This window comes from Macrosteles quadrilineatus, unplaced genomic scaffold, assembly GCF_028750875.1.
Source record: "Macrosteles quadrilineatus isolate MER2022 unplaced genomic scaffold, UCM_ALF_1.0 Scaffold_2__2_contigs__length_208266976, whole genome shotgun sequence".
Taxonomy (NCBI): Eukaryota; Metazoa; Arthropoda; class Insecta; order Hemiptera; family Cicadellidae; genus Macrosteles; species Macrosteles quadrilineatus.
Genome location: NW_026542595.1, coordinates 115,113,360 through 115,132,954, shown reverse-complemented (window position 1 = coordinate 115,132,954; position 19,595 = coordinate 115,113,360). Strand labels below are relative to the sequence as shown.

The window sequence follows — 19,595 nt, the reverse complement described above, 5'->3', positions numbered from 1 at the left end:
CAACAATACATAGTCATTGTCAACAAACAAAACACTGTTTTAGAGGGCTTACAACAATTTAGAAATTCAGTATTTCTTCCAACAGGATTTAAAAAACAGAAATTCAATTTGCAATGTTTTTCGCCGGTGTATAAATAGTACGTCAAGAATATTCAACGTTGATTTGATTTGTGAGTGACAAATTATTAGTGCCCTTTGTTTTAGGAAATAATAAGCTTGTTATGTTTGTTTAGCAATTAGTAGATTTCTGCGAGCAACAATGTTTTCCCTAACTAAAAGCTTATAAATATTTTCCTGTTTTGTCTATGACGGTTTTCTCATTAGACTCTTAGACTAGCTATTTATGTATCTCATATACGTAAGGCCTAAACCACTCTCCTACTAATATGACATGATCTGTTATGGAAACCTTGTTCCAAATAGAAAAACAAAAATAAATTGAAATTCTGTTGTATAACCTTACACAGATCTTATTATACTCTACACTTTGTTCATCAGCTTAGATAACACACGCTTTCTTAAATTAATGAGGTGAATTGGATACATTGCCACGTACCTCGGACCAATCTCCACCAGTAGGCTACTGAGACGCTGCCCATGTAGGTGAGGCTCACTCTGTAGACCGGAAGGTTTGAGAGGAGCGGACAACACCCATCGCAGTTGTCCCTCCTGCGTCTCATTCAGCGGCTCAGTCACCTCCACGTTGTAGCACAACTCCGTACGCAAGGACTCTACGAGTGACGAAAGAGCCTTCAGGTCTCGCAGCTTCCGAGACAGAGACCCGTCCGACAACCCGGGCTCTCGGTAGAAGTGTAACACGACCATGCTGAAAAATGTGGAAAAATTTGACGCATTGAAAGTAACAACTAGGTTATATTAGTTATACGAGATTGTAAACATTTCCGTCAAGATTCCTCCTTTTCACAACTTGTCTGCGTCTTAACAATACATAATAGGCTACTTAGAAATGGCGGCCATACGAATGTAAGTATTTTAAGCCAAGTATGAATGGAGGATGAGTGTAGGTTGAGTGAAAGGTTAAAGGTCAGTGATTATCTAAATAAGTCAAATATTTTTGTGTCCGTCAGATTTTATTGTTAACTTCATGTAGTAAACCTATTTTTCTATTTTTTTAGTGACTTGTTAGTGACTAAGGTCGACATGTTCCTTAGACACAGCTGTTTATTAATAGCCCATACAGCGAATGGCAACTAAAGGATCTACAGTTTATAGTGGAATCCGAACCACATTTTTGCCAATTAACGAATTGGTCTAATTATCAGGATAGTACCCTACTGTGGATTGTCGTAGGAAAAAAGGTTATTAATTAATTGGTCACAGTGTTCAATTAATTGTTACTCAAAATCGTGTGTTGGCGTCTAGCAAATGAGTAGTCTTGACGAAATGAGACAACAATGTTTTAAAAAATTATTAAATGTTCATTTTAGCTAAACAAAAAATTCCAACTTATTCCTAATTTGAACTGAAGCACTTTCAAAACAACAAAAAGAAGATAACTTAGACCTAATTTATGATTTTGTAGTTTGCATGCAACAAGTGTACAAATAACATAAAACAATTACAATTAACTTTACTCATGAAATACTTGTGTGTATGCTTTGTTATTTAAGGTTAGAAAAATACTAGGTTTACTACATGAAATTAACAGTAAAATCTGACGGACACAAAAATATTTGACTTATCTAGATAATCACTGACCTTTAACCTTTCAACTGATTCACTTCTTATACAGCCGAAAACTGAAAAGATTGTATCCTATCTAGAAACTGGAAATATCTAATTTATAACCCTGGAAAATAACCTGTTGATCAAAATCAATTTAACTTTAAGTTCAATCAAAAATGTACTACTTAACTTACTGTTACCTATAACTTATGCTGATATTTAGTTTTCAACAATTTCAAAAACTACTGTTCAGAAAATAACTATTTGAGCGAGTAAAATATGAATTAACATATCTGTAACTGAATTAGGTACAGTACGGTAGTTTTATTTATTAAATAATACAAAATTAGGATGTTTGTTCGATTCAACATTTTGCTGTTTGAAGAAATGTTGCTTGGTATACTTTGGATCTTTCGAGATGAAAATTTAACCAATACTGCTGCTGCGGTGTAACTTAAAGCATAACAAATACTGAATGCTGGAATATATCGGGGTTAGAAACCCTTGATATAATTGCCATAGGCCTATCATCTGGTTTTCTTAAGCAGTCAAAACGTTGTAGAGTTTCAAAAACTCTTAAATTAAATGACTGGATTTTCCAAATAAATAAAATTTTATGTTTTAGCCTAATTCCATTTAGTTCAACTGTCACATCCATCAAGGGATGTATGGGTTTGGTTATGTAACTTAAAAACTAAATCAGCCATACCAATTTAGGGCTAGGCTAACTTACTAACTTATAAATTTGATTTTTGCAGTAAGTTAATAGGCTACCAGAATTTAATTTTTTTAATGAGAAACCAATAAAAATGTGCTAACTTTTAATCTTACAACGTGGGAAATGATACGAGTGTTAATTCATTATTAAAGAGTTTTTAGGTTCTTTTGTCTTTTCTACAAAGGTTGTAAACCTTAACTTTAGAACTATTACTAACCTGATTCCCACGATTTGGTGATAATATTATTCAGATTACGCAAGTAGACGTATAATGTAATTGAAAGTATACAAATTATATGAACTGTTCCAGCAATCAAAGAATATAAAATCAAGAACAAGTTCGATTAGAAGTTTGAAAGATAACCCTATCCCGGCATGCTAGCATTGCTAGCAGTAGTGGTGGGAATCACCGAATGAAAATAACCGAATCAATCGGTTATTGATGCTGAATAGACTAATTCGGTTATTTTATCCTGGTTCGGTTAAATTAGTCTTACCGTGCGATTCGGTGATTTAGTTATTTAGTTGATTTAGTTTGTCACATTTCAGGTAACTAAAATTTATTCGGCGATTCGTTCGACTAAAAATCACCGATTGACGCTAAAAGACTAAATGCCATTCAGTTTCCCATAGGATAAAAATTAGTTGTGGTTTGTGATAGTGACTAATGAAATGACTAAAATTGATTCGGTGATTCATTCAACTAAAAATAACCGATTGACGCAAAAAATAACTGATTGATTATTCGGTCATGGAAACCATTCGGTTATCCCATCACTAGCTAGCAGAAAGCAACAAGTAGTAGACATGACATAACAGGATAGCGCTGGGTTCACAACGATATGGTAGGCATTCGGATAAGAATCGACCTTGTTTTCAACCGGATGACAGACGTCGACTTTTTAGTATCGGATCCGGCTATCTCATGGTGGAAGATCGAAGTACAAGTAAATTATTGCCAATGCGCTGGTGCCTTCTGCTGCTGCTTCTAACTCCTCTCCTATGCCTGTCGTCACAAACGTCATAATGTGCCCTTTACGGGAAGACCATAATTTAATTCACAATATTACAGTGAATGCAAATAAATAAATAAGTACATCATAATATCTGAACCTGGTAACTTATAACATTTGCCAATGAAAATGTTTAATCCTAAACATTAAGTTACAGTAAGTAGCCTACGGCTGAACCAGCATGATGAATATAAGAACTTGAATAGAAGAATATCACGGAGGAATTTAAAAAATATTCCAATAAACTTACGCAATTTTGGCGTAGATTAGCCTAACTTGTCTAATTCAATAACAAATTGAGCTGTCTTGGGAATACACATTTCTCAAAAAGCCCGTTTCTAGGGCTCAGATATTGCAAGGAAAGAAATACTTGAATTCTCAAACTGAGCAGAGGGCATATTTCATGAGTTGAGTACTGGGTTGTTGTATTTAGTCAAAGGTAGGCCCTGCTGGCTATTAAAACAAGCAAGCTTAAGTTTAATCCTCATATAAGTTATAAAACAGCCATCAGTATAGGCCTAGGCAATTTCCGGCCCAAATTTTGACAAACTGCTCAGGATTGAAAATGTGACCTCAAGATTAAGTAGTGAGACAATTTAATTTACCACTTAGCCTACTGTAAATTGAAGATTCTATTAAATTAAATAAGTTACAAAGTTAATCATCAAGCTACCTTTTAACCCGAATAATAATAATAATAATAAATAAAACGGAACAAAGTTGAAATAAATTAAATAACTAAATACTAAATTAAAAATAATAAAAGAAATATTATCCTATTCGAAGGCTAGTGCTAGTTCTTAGTTTTTGTTGTCTCTCTGTCTGTCTTCTCTTTCTCTTTGTGTGTCGAGTCGAGTCGGCTGGGCTGCTCGGCTCTAGCGCTCTAGGAGGCAATCGATTTACGATGTTCGATAGTAGTTCATTTCATACTACGACGATCGATACTTATCCGAATGCCTACCATATCGTTGTGAACCCAGCGCTATCCGACATAACAACAACTCATGACATAACCTACAAACTTTCAATACAATAACATCAGCTGTTCTTTTCTTTTTTTCTATGGACCAACTTACATAATATTAATCATGTGGCCATGATAACTATGTAATTTTCTGAAGATTGTGAGAAATTTTATTATGCTTTCCACCATTCAATTAACATTCCTAATGACCTTCATCAATGAATACAAACCCTTCGTCAAGTAAAGGAATTAATCAAGCCAAGGGATAGTACTATGATACAATAACAGTTTGAAATTTATTTTGAAGATAATATAGCCCAGCAATGGACTTGAACATTGTATTAGTAACTAACTAGGTACCGATATCTTGACATTGTATATAAAAATATAAATCACTTTACTCCAAAAGAGTAGGCAACCAACATAGTTTAAAATTAGCTAAATTAAAATAATGTAATTCATTGATAATTATTCTTGTTTACTCACTTTGCTGTACCTACAACAAAAGCGTAAGATGCAAGAGGTGTCTGACGCAAAACTAATGTCTGTAAAATGTTATTTTTGTTTACCAAAAATAAGCATTCTCCTTTTATCACTACAGATAACTACTCTGTTTCTAAATTAAGGTCTTATTTTATCATCCATGTTACCACAACTTAAGTTTTTGGTTTGATGCAAAAATATTGTGAGGCTACTCATTTAAATAGAATCTACAAAAATATTATGTTGTAATACATAGTCCAAAGTTTTGAGATCCACAACTCAAGAGATTCACATCCCGTTAGCTTTTCATAAACTCTAAATGTTATAAATGTCATAAATCTAAATGTTGATTTTATCTTCAGCCAAGCTTTGCTACAAGTTGCCCTTTACAGTTTGAATTATTATTATGAAGTTGGTTTAATGAATAAAATATCAAAACAAGTTGCTGCCATAATGCAATCAATTTGTTTTATTGTTCTAATACTCCCTCCAGTGTTTAATATGAATGGAATGTATACTAAATTACTTCCACAGAGAAGTAAGAAACAGATGATACATTCAACGCCTAAGAAGTGGGGTCTAGCACCGTAGTCACTGATGTCTGGAGCAAATTATATTTTTTTCCACTTCCGCTCTCCTTATTTCCCTCTCGCCATCATGTACTATAGCGCTCACGCTGCAGGAATACCCTGTGTGCTACAACCTGCTATACAAATATGATTTTGTGGCCATCACTGTTTGGGCTCTTTCTTGCTCTGTATTATTAGCTAGTATATTTCCGCCCCAACATACCAGAGCTAAGCGCATAGATATCTCATAAGCACATCCTCTGTTCTTAATTCTCTGTGTTATTTCACAGCAGTAAAATACAACCAAAGATACAATGTATTGATACAAATTTGTTTAGGCCATTATTTTTCTTCATAGATAACTTTACTTGAGTTCACAACAAAATTTTAAGAAAAGGAGGATAAAGGAAAACCATTAAAGTACATACTTTTAACATAAATAAAAAATCTTTATTTTTACATGCTTATCTGATAAAAAAAATAGGGCATTCACCAGGAATTATTAAGGAAATTGACAGGAAAGCAGGCTTATCTTTAAATAAGTCCATACACATATAATACATCACAAAAGTAGTACGTTTTGAAAGAGTGGTGGATTTTTTTGACACTCCTTTTGCTTCTGATTCATTTTCTGCTTGAAGTTGGGTGTAGAGGATCTCAGCAGGTTCCTTTTTTTGCTAATCATCTTCTTCTGGTTCTCAACTAGGTTACCTTGAGGGCGCTTCTAATGAGCCGGTCCAGTCTAGAGTCTGTGGATATCCATCTTCAAGTAATGATAATCACTCTCTCCAGGAGTGTGAACCAAAGTCTTCATAACTTCAGTTCTTGTTGGGAAATTTCCTTCAGATGCCATCCTTAGCTTGGCAACAGAAACCAATTCAATATCCTTCTCTTCTTTTTGATTGATATCCAAGTTGTTGATATAAATCAATCTCTCCAATGATGAGAACAACTTGGATATCAATCAAAAAGAAGTCTTCATAACTTCAGTTCTTGTTGGGACATTTCGTACAGATGGAGGAAATTTGAAGGAAATTTCCCAACAAGAACTGAAGTTATGAAGACTTTGTTTCACACTCCTGGAGAGAGTGATTATCATTACTTGAAGATGGATAGCCACCGATTCTGGACTAGACCGGCTCATTGGAAGCGCCCTCAAGGTAACCTAGTTGAGAACAAGAAGAGGGTGAAAATTTAAAAACGTACGTTTTCAGGAAACACACTTTGCAAATTTTTTCCCCTTTTTTCAAAACTTTTATTATTTTTTTGATTTCATTAATATTTGAAGTTTCATAAAATGTCCATGGTAACGCAATATCTTTGGTAGTTTTTTTTTTAAAAGAGCATCTTTAGTGGAAAAACACAAAATCCTGTCACGACCATAACAGACGTTTAAATGAATATTAAAAATAGTTAATATTATTTTTATAACTATGTTTTGCTATAAACTAATTTACTTTTATGACCATTATACATTAAAAAGGTCACTGAGCTTTTAGTATATTTGGTCTTTCTAGAAAAAAATAAAAAACTCAAAAAAATTGAAAAAAAGCCAATAAAATCTTTTTAAGTTTGTATAACTCCGAAAAAACTTACCTGAGACCCGAAAAATCGTTATGTTTGCATAGAGGCGTGCTTCTTTTGTGTATAAAACATTGAAATATGACGATATTTTAATTTTTGAAATTTTTATGACAGAAATCATAAACGTGATGGTCAGGGACAAGCGGTACGGTCGTGAAATTTATAAAACAATCTAAATCTTTCTAAACAATCCTTTAATTATACTATTAGTTATAATAAAAATATGTGTTTCAATTGAACTAAACTGTTCAAATTACAATTATATTAAAGTTATTGTCACGACCAAACACACTATAATCCATAAGGCTGGATAGGTCGTGAAAAAACCCGCGATGGTCGTGAAACTTTGGTCGTGAAATTACGTGTTATTTGGCTCTGTTCTGGCGGTAGCTCTGCACCTCATGTTCGAGGATACAAAGTGGACTTCTAGGTTAATCTAGCAATTGAAATATCTTATAAACAAAAATTAACACCATGTCTACTTCATCGAATGACTATGTACGGTCATGGACACACCAAAATTACAAAAAACACAACCTTTCCTGTATTAATCTTGTAATTCCTCCTTTCAACTCGAAACGACCTTCACTACAATCCTGACGTACACCCCGAACTAGTCTCTAAAACCAACTGACTCCATCAACGCGAGGCTTGCCACTGTCGTGCTCCAAAGTTGAAAAATTTTCCCAAATGGTCGTGACGCCAAATCGAGGGACAGACTTATTATGTCATGGTAGTCAGTTTGCAATGACAATAAAATTATAATATGCTCCTTTTTTGTAAGTTTAATAACCATTGATGACATAAAAATATGGCTTTATATATTGCTGCATGAATAATTAGTCTTAAAACAGTTTGAAAGTTGGAAAATGTACCCTAGGGACACGTCATGGTCGTGAATTTCGAGACTTTAAAAATACGAAAAAAATACCTAGAACCTATTTAAAACCAAATAAATGTGTGTAACATGTTGCCCCCATCCCAAAAAATATTAAAACACATAATAATAAACTACAAATCCAGTAGCTACGAAGTAAAATGCCAGGGACATGAAAACGTACGTTTTTAAATTTTCACTCAAGAAGATGATTCACAATAAAAAGGAACCTGCTGAGGTCTTCTTTACCCAACTTCAAGCAGAAAATGAATCAGAAGCAAAAGAAGTGTAAACAAAATCCACCACTCTTTCAAAACGTACTACTGTACTTTTGTGATGTATTTTATGTGTCTCTATGGACTTATTAAAAGGTAAGCCTGCTTTCCTGTCAATTTCCTTAATAATTCATTTTTACATGAACATTAATGAATCATTGATTTAGGTGCAATGAAATTGAGGTACTGTAAACAAGTTAGAAATTCAATGAGTATTTTGCATAAATATTTTTCCAAAATGCCTTTCTCTCTGAGAATGTTATTCCATCTACTGATTTTATTTCCTTGCCAAGATTGAGGAAACTTGGGGCTTCAAGGCCGTCTTCTTTCCATGTCAGTCCAAGCTCCCCGCAATTTGGGTTTCTGAAAAAAAAATAACTTCTTGATCAGCATTGTACGTGTTATAAAATTTACGGAAAGTTAATAAAAGAAACGTCTTATAACACTTAAAACATATATTTACGCTTATACTGTTACTCACAAGACGGTAAATATACAAAAAAGGTGGTAAGTGGTGATCGATTTCGATTGGACACTCCAATCATCATCAGACCCAATAGGCGAATGAACACAATTACATTCGCCTATTGGGTCTGATGATGATTGGAGTGTCCAATCGAAATCGATCACCACTTACCACCTTTTTTGTATATTTACCGTCTTGTGAGTAACAGTATAAGCGTAAATATATGTTTTAAGTGTTATAAGACGTTTCTTTTATTTACTTTCCGTGAAAAAAAAACACAATAATTCAAAATATTTGTCAAAAATAACAGTTTTTGTCCCACTAAACTCGTGTTCGTTCTTGTAAACTTCTAAAAGAATACAACATGAAACCTTGAACTTATGTGTGAATCATGTCCTGAGTTTTCTTGAACACATTTTAGATTACAATTCATTGAAACCGTGAGAACTTTAATTCTATGAGCCAATTAATTGTTGGAGGGTCGGCGGCTCAACCATAGTAAACTCAAGTCCTTGTGTCCCTACATAAAATTATTCAAGAACTTTACCAGCTCGTCCATCGCTTTGCTTGTCATGTTCCACAGGGCTTTGAGGCGTAGCTGTGATGGAGAACGGACAAATCTGAGATTGGAAGATGTAAGTTGCATTTTACATCTTTAAAAAGTGTGTAAAAAATGTTAACTTTTTTATGTTGTTCACAGATAATTACCCAGTTTTTGCAAAGGTAGTCCAAGCTTTCACAAACTTCTTCAAGAAGGCTTGATCTTCTGGGGGTGGAGGAAGGATTGGAACTTGGGGCATGTTGGTCTTGAACAGGTGTACCAGCTCGTCTCCGTGAGACGCCCCTGCAACAGTTGGCAATCGTGAAGTTGAAAATCTTTCCGAGCAAGCAATCTTGCGGGAGGGGCAATAGTGGCATTGACGGTTTGTGCTCACAATACACACAAAATTGTTCCTACCACCATAATTAACTTATAATAACACACAAATTATTTTTTGGCTTAGAAGTATATATAATGTCATTAACGTTATGTTTTCTTTTTTAAAGGTTATGTTATTTATCTACCGGCTGTTAACTTACGTACAAGATCCGCGGCTGTGGTTGGTATAGAAACAAAAACTATGGGAAATCAGCTGATTAAGCGAGCGGGAATGGTACTTTTTGCGTACTGTTTACAATTATGGAAATGTGATAATTTCCATGCAGTGGTAGGAAAAATAAATTTTGCTTAATTCATGAATAATCATATAAAATAGATCATGCAGATTAGATTTTTACAGTCCTAATACACCAGGGTGTGTTACTGACTAGCACGTTCGCTACTGCAATAGTACGAAATTTTCCATTCACATGGACCAGCGACGCACATTTGCGACGGCCGGTTTCCACCCATAGACTGCCGTCGCATATATAGACGGCTAGTCACATTAAAATAGACTGCCGACGCATATTTGCGTCGGGGTTCTAATGTTATTAAAATGCTTATATCTTTATAGTGGTCTATTTGAAGGCACTGAATTCCCTGCAGTGGTCTACAGAGATGTCTGACGCACAACTGCGTCGCTTGGTCTGTGTATATGATGATTGGTGATATCATATAATAGTTGGAAAAACTGGTCTTTACTTTTCTGCATCACTGTATGTATGTATGCAGTATGTATGCTGCATTATCCTATGTAGCTTTTATATTTGTTCAGTTATAAACTGTTCTTGAATAATCTGTAATTTTTTTACTTACTTTCACCTTAAAACACAAAAAAATGAACTGTCGCATATATGCGACGTTTAGTCTATTTCAAGAAAACTATGATAATTTTCACTATTGTCTTCGCTGTAGACCGGGCGTCGCAAATATGCGACATTACTAAAGGTTATAAAAGATACAAAAAAAAACAAGAATAATTTATTTACAAACACGATTGTAGCGTATTACAATGTAAATGATCACTGTTTTACAGGTTTTCGCCCGTGGTCTGTGTGTACTGTTATCCAAGTGACAGACGGTCTATGTGTAAGATTCAAATGTATACCTCGGTCTGTGGCAATGACCGCGGCGTCGCATATATGCGACGCTCAGTAGCGAACGTGCTAGTGACTAAAAATAATTGTGAATGACTACAACATGTTTTTGAAAGAGAACATTTCAAAATTCACCACAACCCAAAAAATATGTTTTATAGCGTTTTCTTTTAAAATTGTTTGCCCCTTGAAAAAGCTTCTTGATGCCCTTCGCTTTGGTAAAATCTGCACTCAATTTTTCAATATTTTCCTAATGTTTGAAATATTTCTGAAAATTCCACTCACCACAGCCGACATATTTAGTACCCTGTTGAGGGTACGCTAGAGGGATCAAGAAGTTGGAGAATGCTCGTAGACATGTGTACGTGAAGAGATAGGAGTAAACTGGCTTCGCTTCGTGCTTGAGTAAATACTGTCTCAAGTTCTCCAATCCTATAGTGAATCCTACATCACTGATGTACTGCAACAAACACATTTAGTTCACGTAAAGATCAGAGTTGTAATTTCAGAATTTTTGTAATAGAATCTTGATCTATAATACTTATAATGATTCCTTTTACCCTCCATGAATTGTTTTGTGAATTTTTTTTTTTTTTTTTTTTTTTTTTTTTTTTTTTAAAAAAGGTTGGCGGCCTCTTTAGATACACCTATTCTTAAGCACCTATAAAATGAATTATTTGATAACTACGTTTTAGTGGACACACATTAAATGAGGATAACCAAATCTGATGTCTTAAGAGAGTCGGTTTGAAAAGCTTGCTTCCAGTATTGCTTGCTTAATGATTATTTAGGTTCTACTGTAGCGGAATATTGGAGGAAGTTTTGTCTCACACTACCCACCCTACACGCCTTCCGATTTTGTCACAATCAACACAATTGTTCTTTGTTCAGCCTACACAGGAAGGTGTTTAACCCAAAACCACTTACATCAATATATCCAGCCACGACGTCCCATGAGAATGAGTCAGAGTTGGTATAGAACTGAAGAATCTCTTGGCCGAGGTTGACTGCCTCGGCTTGATTATTGATGGCAAGATCGGTCGGAATCATCAGAGACAAGTCTTCATTTACCAAATTGCATTTCACCTCTTTCACTGGAAATTATTTTTCAAATCAAGAAATCGAATAGATAATATGAAAAGAAATATACACTTTTTTTACCCTATTGACACAAACAAATTTTTTTAGCTATTACCTGATCTCGTTCTCATCGTTTAAGCCGATTGCTGGAAGAACTTGTAACCCCAGCATCGCTAGAGCTATTTATCTATGGATAATCTCCTCGTATAGTGACCTCGTTTTTTTAAATTATATTGTCTTTTAAGGGATTTTTTTGACTACCATAAAAGTTCCCTATGTGATTTTTTATTGTGATTTGCCAGCTTTGGATCAGATTTCAGATCCTGAAGCAAGCAAACATTTTTTCTTGTGATGGAAAAGGTCCGCAATAATCTCTAGGGTAACACAAACTCACCATCGCCAAAAATGAACTTTGTACAAACTGTTTTTGTCACCAAATTAGTCCTAGATTTAGTTGCATCATTGAAAATGATATTGCAAAATTTATTTGTTTATAAGAAATATGATGAAAACTCAGCTATCCAAGCTTATAACCAAACGGGCAACTCACACGCAAGCGCCAGCAGTCCTTCTTTGTCGGTTGAACCAAGGATGACAGGAACTCTGTTGAATTCTCCTCGTTCCATGAGTTTACGAGGATAGTCGGGCAAGAACGGAGCGGCAGACGTCCCTGGCTTCTCAACGCACGGAAGAAACAGCAAAGCAAACTTCTGGATTTTCTCCTGAAACAAGAATATCAGGATCAACTTAATTACGAGGGTGGTTTTTTAAGTTACACCGCAAGAAGGCTCCTCGCCGCTTACTGGCATCATTTGCGAACTGAATGGAACCAAAATGTAGAAAATATGATTTTGAACACTAGCCCATTCTCTGACTGACTCACAGAACTATGTTCTTTTGTAATAAACAAATTTCGACAGCTGGTCTATACAGATAGGATGTCTATCTCTCACCTTGTCCGTAGGTAGTGACTCGTTGTCTTGAGCTTTGACTAGGTCCAGAGCCGGGATGGACTTGAGAAACTCCAGGATTTTGTCAGGATCCTGGGAGGAACACCCGAGGTTCTTGGCCAATAGGAAAGTTTTCTCCACAGGTTTTTCCTGGAAGGACCACTGGCATAGCGATGCACCACTCTGAAGAATAGCCTTGTGGAACAGTCCTGTGGATAGTGTAATGTCAATTAAAATGCATAAATCTTAAAATGAACATGTATGTTTAAGAGGAAATGTTTAGTTCATAAATACATTCTTGATCAACTATAAATTATGGTATAATTACCTCATCAAGTAATCAAAATTTTGCTGATGTTAGGATAAAAACATACATGTCTCACCGTTAGTCAGGCACCGTCAGGGTAAAAAAAAAACATAACAATAAATAAATAACACAAACAAACATTTAGATAGGCCTATTACACGACACGTTTCCACACTCGTCTGGTAAACACCTATTTTTCAGAACTAGTTACGTAATATACTATTACAATTAGACTGTTAACTAACTACACAGTAAATACATTAAAGATGGTAAGTGGTGACTGATTTTTGAAGGACACTCCTATCGTTATCATATCCAATAGACGAATGACAAGAACTTTGATGGTATCCATCCAACCTTATATTGTTTACGTTCCATAAATTGACCATCACAAAAAATGTACTTACAAAGGATTTTAATCGCAATACCTTCAGACACCCTTTATGAGTTACTCTAACCTTTAGAGAGTGGTGAGAGTATGTGGTAGTGGACCGAAGCGCCGCCTGCACTCTCTCCGAAGATCGTAACGTTGCCAGGATCTCCTCCGAAGCTCTCGATGTGCGCCTGGACCCAGCGTAGAGCTAAGGTTTGATCTCTCAATCCATTGTTGCCGGGCACAGCCTCGTTCTCCAAAGACAAGAAACCTATCAATCAAATTAACCAAAAATATTTTGTAAACACTATTTAATTGTTAAAAATGGTTACATAGTTTGAGGTTCTTGATCGGATGTGGATGCGGCTGATCTCTTATTATAAGACTATATTATAGGTTATCTACCTTTGTTGTCGTCAATCCACTATCTATTATTAGATTACTAGTTTTGTTAGCATCATAGGAAATCTTCGAGGATTGTCAAGGTATTTGGTTGTTGTTATTTGTTTTGTTTGTTTAGAATAGATTTTAGTTTGAAGACAAATCGCCTGTCAAACATTGATGTAATGTGATGATAATAAATTAATATTAATTTTGCGATGTAAGCTAGATTTTTTATGTAGCTTGTTACTAACCAAGCATTTCTGTAAACCGCGGGACCATTTAAAAATCAAATGATCAAAGACCGCTAAGCCCATAATATGATAATAATTAACTGCCCATAATTCAGAACCTTTTTTTATATCACAAAATATAAAAAATTTAATGACTTAATTACCAAACACTCCACAACGGTAGTTGATAGTGACTACGACGACGTCCTCTTCTAGAAGATAATCCGGTCCGTAGATCTCGGAAGATCCAGAACCTCGAGCGAATCCACCTCCGTGGATCCACACCATGACTGCCTTTTTGGCAGACGCCCCAGCCTGCTGGACATGGAGCTTGCGTTACATGTGAATTAGAAAGACGCAACTTATCTTGTCTTTGAATGGAAAAGTTGATAACGACTTTTAGTTTGCTCTTAATGTTGACATTATGAGGACAAGTCTACTCAGGTACACAGAAAATTAAGGCACAAAGGAGACATTCAATGGTACACTTAAGTGGTGTCTAGGGCAAAGTCTAGCACCACCCCCAAGCCCGTATATACTACAACGCACACGGTGGAGGAAGACCCTGTGCCCTGTGCGATAGGAACTTCCAAACAGTGCTTGCAGCTAGGGCTCTTCCTCGCTTGTCACAAGTATATTTCCGGCACAACATACTAGAGCTGAAAGTTCACGATTGTCCCATAAACAAGTTGCCTCCGTACCTTATTTCTCTGAGTCAAGTATAACCACTGACTTTTGGATACGGTATTGGAAGTAGACATTCCATTCATATGGACCAGCAGGTTGTCAATTTTTTTACTAAAAAATAACACAGTTCTGTGAGCCAGTCACAGATTGTGACTGGCTATGGTTATTTTTATTACTGAGATAGTTAAAAGCAGTGTAAAATATACTATACCTTACAATAAGTTGTCCTATAAGTTTGACTTGGTTAAAAATTCTGCATATTCAACAGAAATCAGTAATTTATATCAGCTCGATCCATCTGGCTCACTTAAACTACTTCCATTTTGATTAAAAACTAGCAACTTTAACATGGGGATGGAATGTCTATAGTCCAAGCTATAAACTATTGAACCGAGTAATTTTCACAAGTATTTTTATTGTTCCAAAACTACGAACCTGAGTTGTGTAAACGTTGAGGTACAGACAGTCCTCATCCCCAGTAGGTGTGTTGAACAACATATGTTTCTGAATACAGTCGTTGCCTTCCTTCAAGGCATCTCGGACTCCTTCCCACGGACCAAACGGTACAGGCGGCTGTAAAATATCGGTATTAAAAAAATATACTCTAGGATATAAAGTGTTAAATAGTTTTAAAATGTTTAAAAGATAATTTAGCATTATACCACTAAATTTGTTAGAAGGTACAAAGGTTTGTTTATGTAGGGTTTTAACAAACGATTGTCACGAAGCACGCTAGTAAAATAAAAATATTCATGTATATGAAGTAGGACCAATTACAATTACGATGTTTATTATACAAGACAGACAAGTAACAATTTTTAAACAGAATTGTCTGAACAAACTAATGAAGTTGACATTTTTTTGGAGTTTGCATATACAATTTTTCTTTTTACAGTATTTTTCCCAATATTTAGCTTTTAAAAATATATTATCATTTGTGTCTCTTGTATTACGGTAGTGAAAAAGTTTAAAATGTTTAAGTAAAATACTGTCACTATGTAAGTAAATGATATTCAAGCTTACATTTTCAGAATGTAAAATTCTTTCCATCAAAGATTTCTTACACATGTAAGAGAGGACATATAGTGTTTGCCTAGTATTATAAGGTTGACCGTTCGATCCTTAGAAAGGTCAATAACTTTTTTAAGTTTTTAATGGTTAAAAACTGAACCCAACTGTCCTTTTTCATTGGGCTTTTTATAGGATGATTTGATAAACGAACAAAATCTAAAATTTCAAAATCTTGCAAATTAACATTACGGTACGAAAAAGTATACTTTTTTACAAAAAAAATATTAAAAGCTGAAATGTTCAAATAAGGAAAGGTCTCTATTCTGTACCATTTCTCTGGTAAATATAGCCGCTTTATCTAATCATAAAGCCTGACAAACAAAGTGTTTAAGTACCCATACACTTCTGTTTCTAGATCTATCTACATATTGGGTGTAAAATAGTTTTGTTAACGTAATTATTCTCACAAGTCTTAACATAGTAGTTAGTACTATAGTTCGGCCGCTTAGAAAACGACCTGTGCGCTAATGCTAAACCAATGCTGGAGGAGGTCGCTTTCTAAGCGGCCGAACTATAATAACAATCTTCTGTTTAAAATTAGTGGTATGATTGACAATTTAATTATCTTCCATAACGTTTAAACCCTTTTAAGATTTTTTTTACTTTAAATTTTATAATAGTTGCAAAAAATATATTATTATTATTATAAATATTATTATAAATTATATTATTATTATTATTATCAATATTTATACATACAATGTTTACACACTATGTTATGAAAATCTAAAATAAACAAGAGTAAACTTTTCAACAAAGCGTTACACTGTACCTTGAATCTTAACTCTCCAATCGGAGGTTTTGCGTACGGAATTCCTTGAAACGATTGGTAAGTCTTCTTTTCCAAAGCTGTTGTTTTCACTAATCCCCTCAACTTTCCTGACTTAGTTGCCAGTTCCACATATTCAGACCCCATTTGTAAAAGCTGAAATCGTCACAAGTTAATATTAAAGCCAGTATCTGTACAAATTCTTAACATAACAGATATTTGTGTATGTGATAAAATACTCCCGGCGCAGCAAACCTGCAGACCAAGCGAATTTCCATTTACCTGGCTGGAATTCCACTAAATTATTCCCTTAAAATTGTCAGATTTATTTCCTATTTCAATATCATTAATTTTAATGAGTACTTAGGTTTTTTGCTACAGGGAAGATAATAAGGTGTGTTTTTTATTGAAATATTGATAGCTTAGTCTGAAGCAAATTTTTTTCAAATTTCATTAAAATATGTCCATAGACAGCAAGCTACAACAGTTTATTTATTCTCCATAAAAATAACATGGTAATTTTAAATTTACCTTTTTTGGAATTTTTTCCCCGTTAGCTACCTATATAACAACGCTTTACTATACTAAATTATTTGTTTTTTTAGCTTTAAAAAATGGTTTGGAAAGAAATTGCAAAATTTTATGTTTTTAGGTTGCCCCACCATTTTTACTCCATAAAACCCGCTCCTGTTCCCATAGTTCGATCATGCTGGTTCGCGAACTCCTTTGAATAAATGTAGGTTTACACGTTCATACAAAATTTAATCAAAATCCGATCATTACCTTGAAAATTGCGTATTAAATCGAGCTCGGTTTGCTTCATATAGACGATTTATGCGACATAAAAAAAAAATGATTATTGTAAATTGGAGGTAAATAAAAATTAAATATTCTTTTACTATAATTCTGATTTTGAACCAATCTTCAACAAAGGAACTGAAATTAGTTAGTAAATTAGTCTATGTGTAGTATTGAACTATATCATTTGATAACGATTTTATTTAGAATAAAAGAAATGTTAGTATAAAAGTTTGTGGAAATTGTACTCACAGGGTTCTTCAACCATATTGTTGAAAAGTTTTAAGATTAGATAAAACAGTTATAGTTTATACCTTATTTAAAAAAAATTTTGAAGGCTTCTTAAGATTACATATAAAAATATATTTGATATCTTATCTGTTTTAATCAATTGAATAGACAACTCCATAGAGTGCTTCTTTAGCATTCAATTTTCTCTTGATTTTTTCATTCTACATTAAAAACACCACACACTTTTCTACACTAAGTTCACAATAAGTAGCATTTTAGTTTGACATGTTCAAAAATAGGTAGATTAGAAAAAATTTTATTTTACCGTAGCACTTTGTGTCCATGGTTCAGTTAAACTGTTTTTTTTCATTCCGAAATGTTGGTAACAACTTAAGCATAGGAATACAATGCCTACTAAAAGATATTGTCAAGGTTAAACGTTTTCCTCGACTATAAAACATTATCCTTGGGATCTAATGCAAGGTGTCATTATTGTTAAATTAGCAGGTTAGTTAAAGTGTTTTCAAAGAAAAAGTTACATAACTAGGAGTATTAGTATGTTTGTTGTTGGCCAACCGGAAAGCATAATATTTCTTAGGTTTCTAAAAATATTATTACTTGATGTTATTTCTTGCTGGATACAAAATTGCAAGTGGTGTGTAGTTACAGTTTTTTTTTTTTTTGTATATTTTAGTTTAAGTTTATATTTTGTAGTTGTTTATGCATTAAAAGTATGTATTTTGTCCATTCTGTAAATTATGTGGAAAACAAACATATTATTTCATCTATTCATTCAAACGTTGAAAATGATTCATAGGATGACAACAATACGCAACAACAATGAGACTTGCGTGAGGAAGTTAATTTAACGAAGTAGTTCTTTCCTTGTCAACTTATTGATTTGATGGGAGACTTTTTTGGTGAACAAATAAAAGAACAATTGGTACAGTGCCGTAGTTGAATAATTTAACAAGGAAATGCGTCAGAGACTTCAGTTTTATTGTTATCCTTTTTTTACTAATGTAACTAAAGGAAAAGAAATTGATAATCTCATAGGAAGGTATAGTGACAAGAATTACCTATTCATAAAGGTTTTATTCAAAGTGTGAATTTGTTTTGATCATTTGACGAGGCACAGTTGTTCTGAAAAGCTGGAAACAATATGAGATAAACAAGATGGTATTAATTAATTTTTCCAGACTAACTTATTTTGTGTTTTTTTTTATATTATTATTGGCCCAACTTTTTGAATATCTCCATAATTTGCACAGACTTTTGAACAAATTCTTAAAATGCAGAATAATAGAAAATTTTTAATTATAACTAAAAAGGACAAAATGATAATATTGTTACAGTACTTAAATCTGATGTCAAAGAAGCACTTATTAAAGGATTTTAAAACTCTAAAACACTCTATAAAATGTTTCATTCTGCACATTGAAAACACAAACACATCTCAACTAATTGAAAAAGAAAATTAACTAATTATTTACTACATAAAAAATATCACTTTGAACATAAAACTACATTGAAACTTACCTAATATTTTTCAGGTTATGTTATGTGTCATCAATTGCCTAAAACAAGACTGAAACTGTAAGTGAGAATGGACAAAGAGGTGGTTGGAATTAGGCCAACTGAAAGTTAGAACCAGCTGCTTCAGGGGTCAGCTGTTCCCCCCCCCCCTCTCTGTCACCAATCAGCTGATTATTAGCCATTCCTTTACCCCCCAACTCAAGTGTAATCCTCTTGATTAGATTAGAAGGTCACCATTTATGTGTAACCCCAATTAAATATAATTATGGATAATCACATTCAAATGTGTTTAATTGGGTTTGATGTAGCTTCAGCCTAATTCGTGGTGTTGGAGAAATTGTTTTCCACTATAAAAACATGTTTTGGCTGCTACAAAGTGCCAAACAAACAAGACAAAGTGCTTAAACATTGCTTTAAGTCAATTTAATATATTTCACCAGCAATGATGTGAATGCTTTTCAAATTAAATTAGGTTATGTAAGTTCCCTTTTGAAACACCATTAAACAAATTTTTTTGTAAATATT

General features: G+C 34.0%; 2 protein-coding genes across 3 annotated transcripts in view; both read right to left on the bottom strand.

Annotated features, from left to right (window-relative positions):
- LOC128987163 (phosphoribosylformylglycinamidine synthase) overlaps positions 1 to 2,732 on the bottom strand; it is a 28,978-nt gene extending 26,246 nt beyond the window's left edge. Inside the window, exons 1-2 of the mRNA XM_054407900.1 lie at positions 2,622 to 2,732; positions 557 to 826 (exon numbers count right to left, since the gene is read on the bottom strand). Of these exons, the coding sequence (XP_054263875.1) occupies positions 557 to 825 (269 nt within the window). The 5' untranslated portion in view covers position 826; positions 2,622 to 2,732. The remainder of the gene's footprint in view (positions 1 to 556; positions 827 to 2,621) is intronic.
- A 3,122-nt stretch (positions 2,733 to 5,854) lies between these two features.
- LOC128985659 (esterase FE4-like) lies at positions 5,855 to 19,197 on the bottom strand. Of its 2 annotated transcripts, none has more exons than XM_054405418.1 (11): positions 19,074 to 19,197; positions 16,509 to 16,661; positions 15,101 to 15,238; positions 14,143 to 14,296; positions 13,450 to 13,635; positions 12,688 to 12,893; positions 12,285 to 12,456; positions 11,582 to 11,748; positions 10,940 to 11,114; positions 9,344 to 9,479; positions 5,855 to 8,532 (listed from the first exon to the last, which is right to left on the bottom strand). In XM_054405418.1, the coding sequence occupies exons 2-11, from the start codon at positions 16,650 to 16,652 to the stop codon at positions 8,367 to 8,369; spliced, it is 1,644 nt and encodes a 547-aa protein (XP_054261393.1). In that variant the 5' UTR covers positions 16,653 to 16,661; positions 19,074 to 19,197; the 3' UTR covers positions 5,855 to 8,366. The 2 variants fall into 2 exon arrangements, with proteins under 2 accessions (XP_054261393.1, XP_054261394.1); XM_054405419.1 differs by having other exon boundaries at positions 14,143 to 14,293.
- Between the last annotated feature and the right edge of the window lie 398 nt (positions 19,198 to 19,595).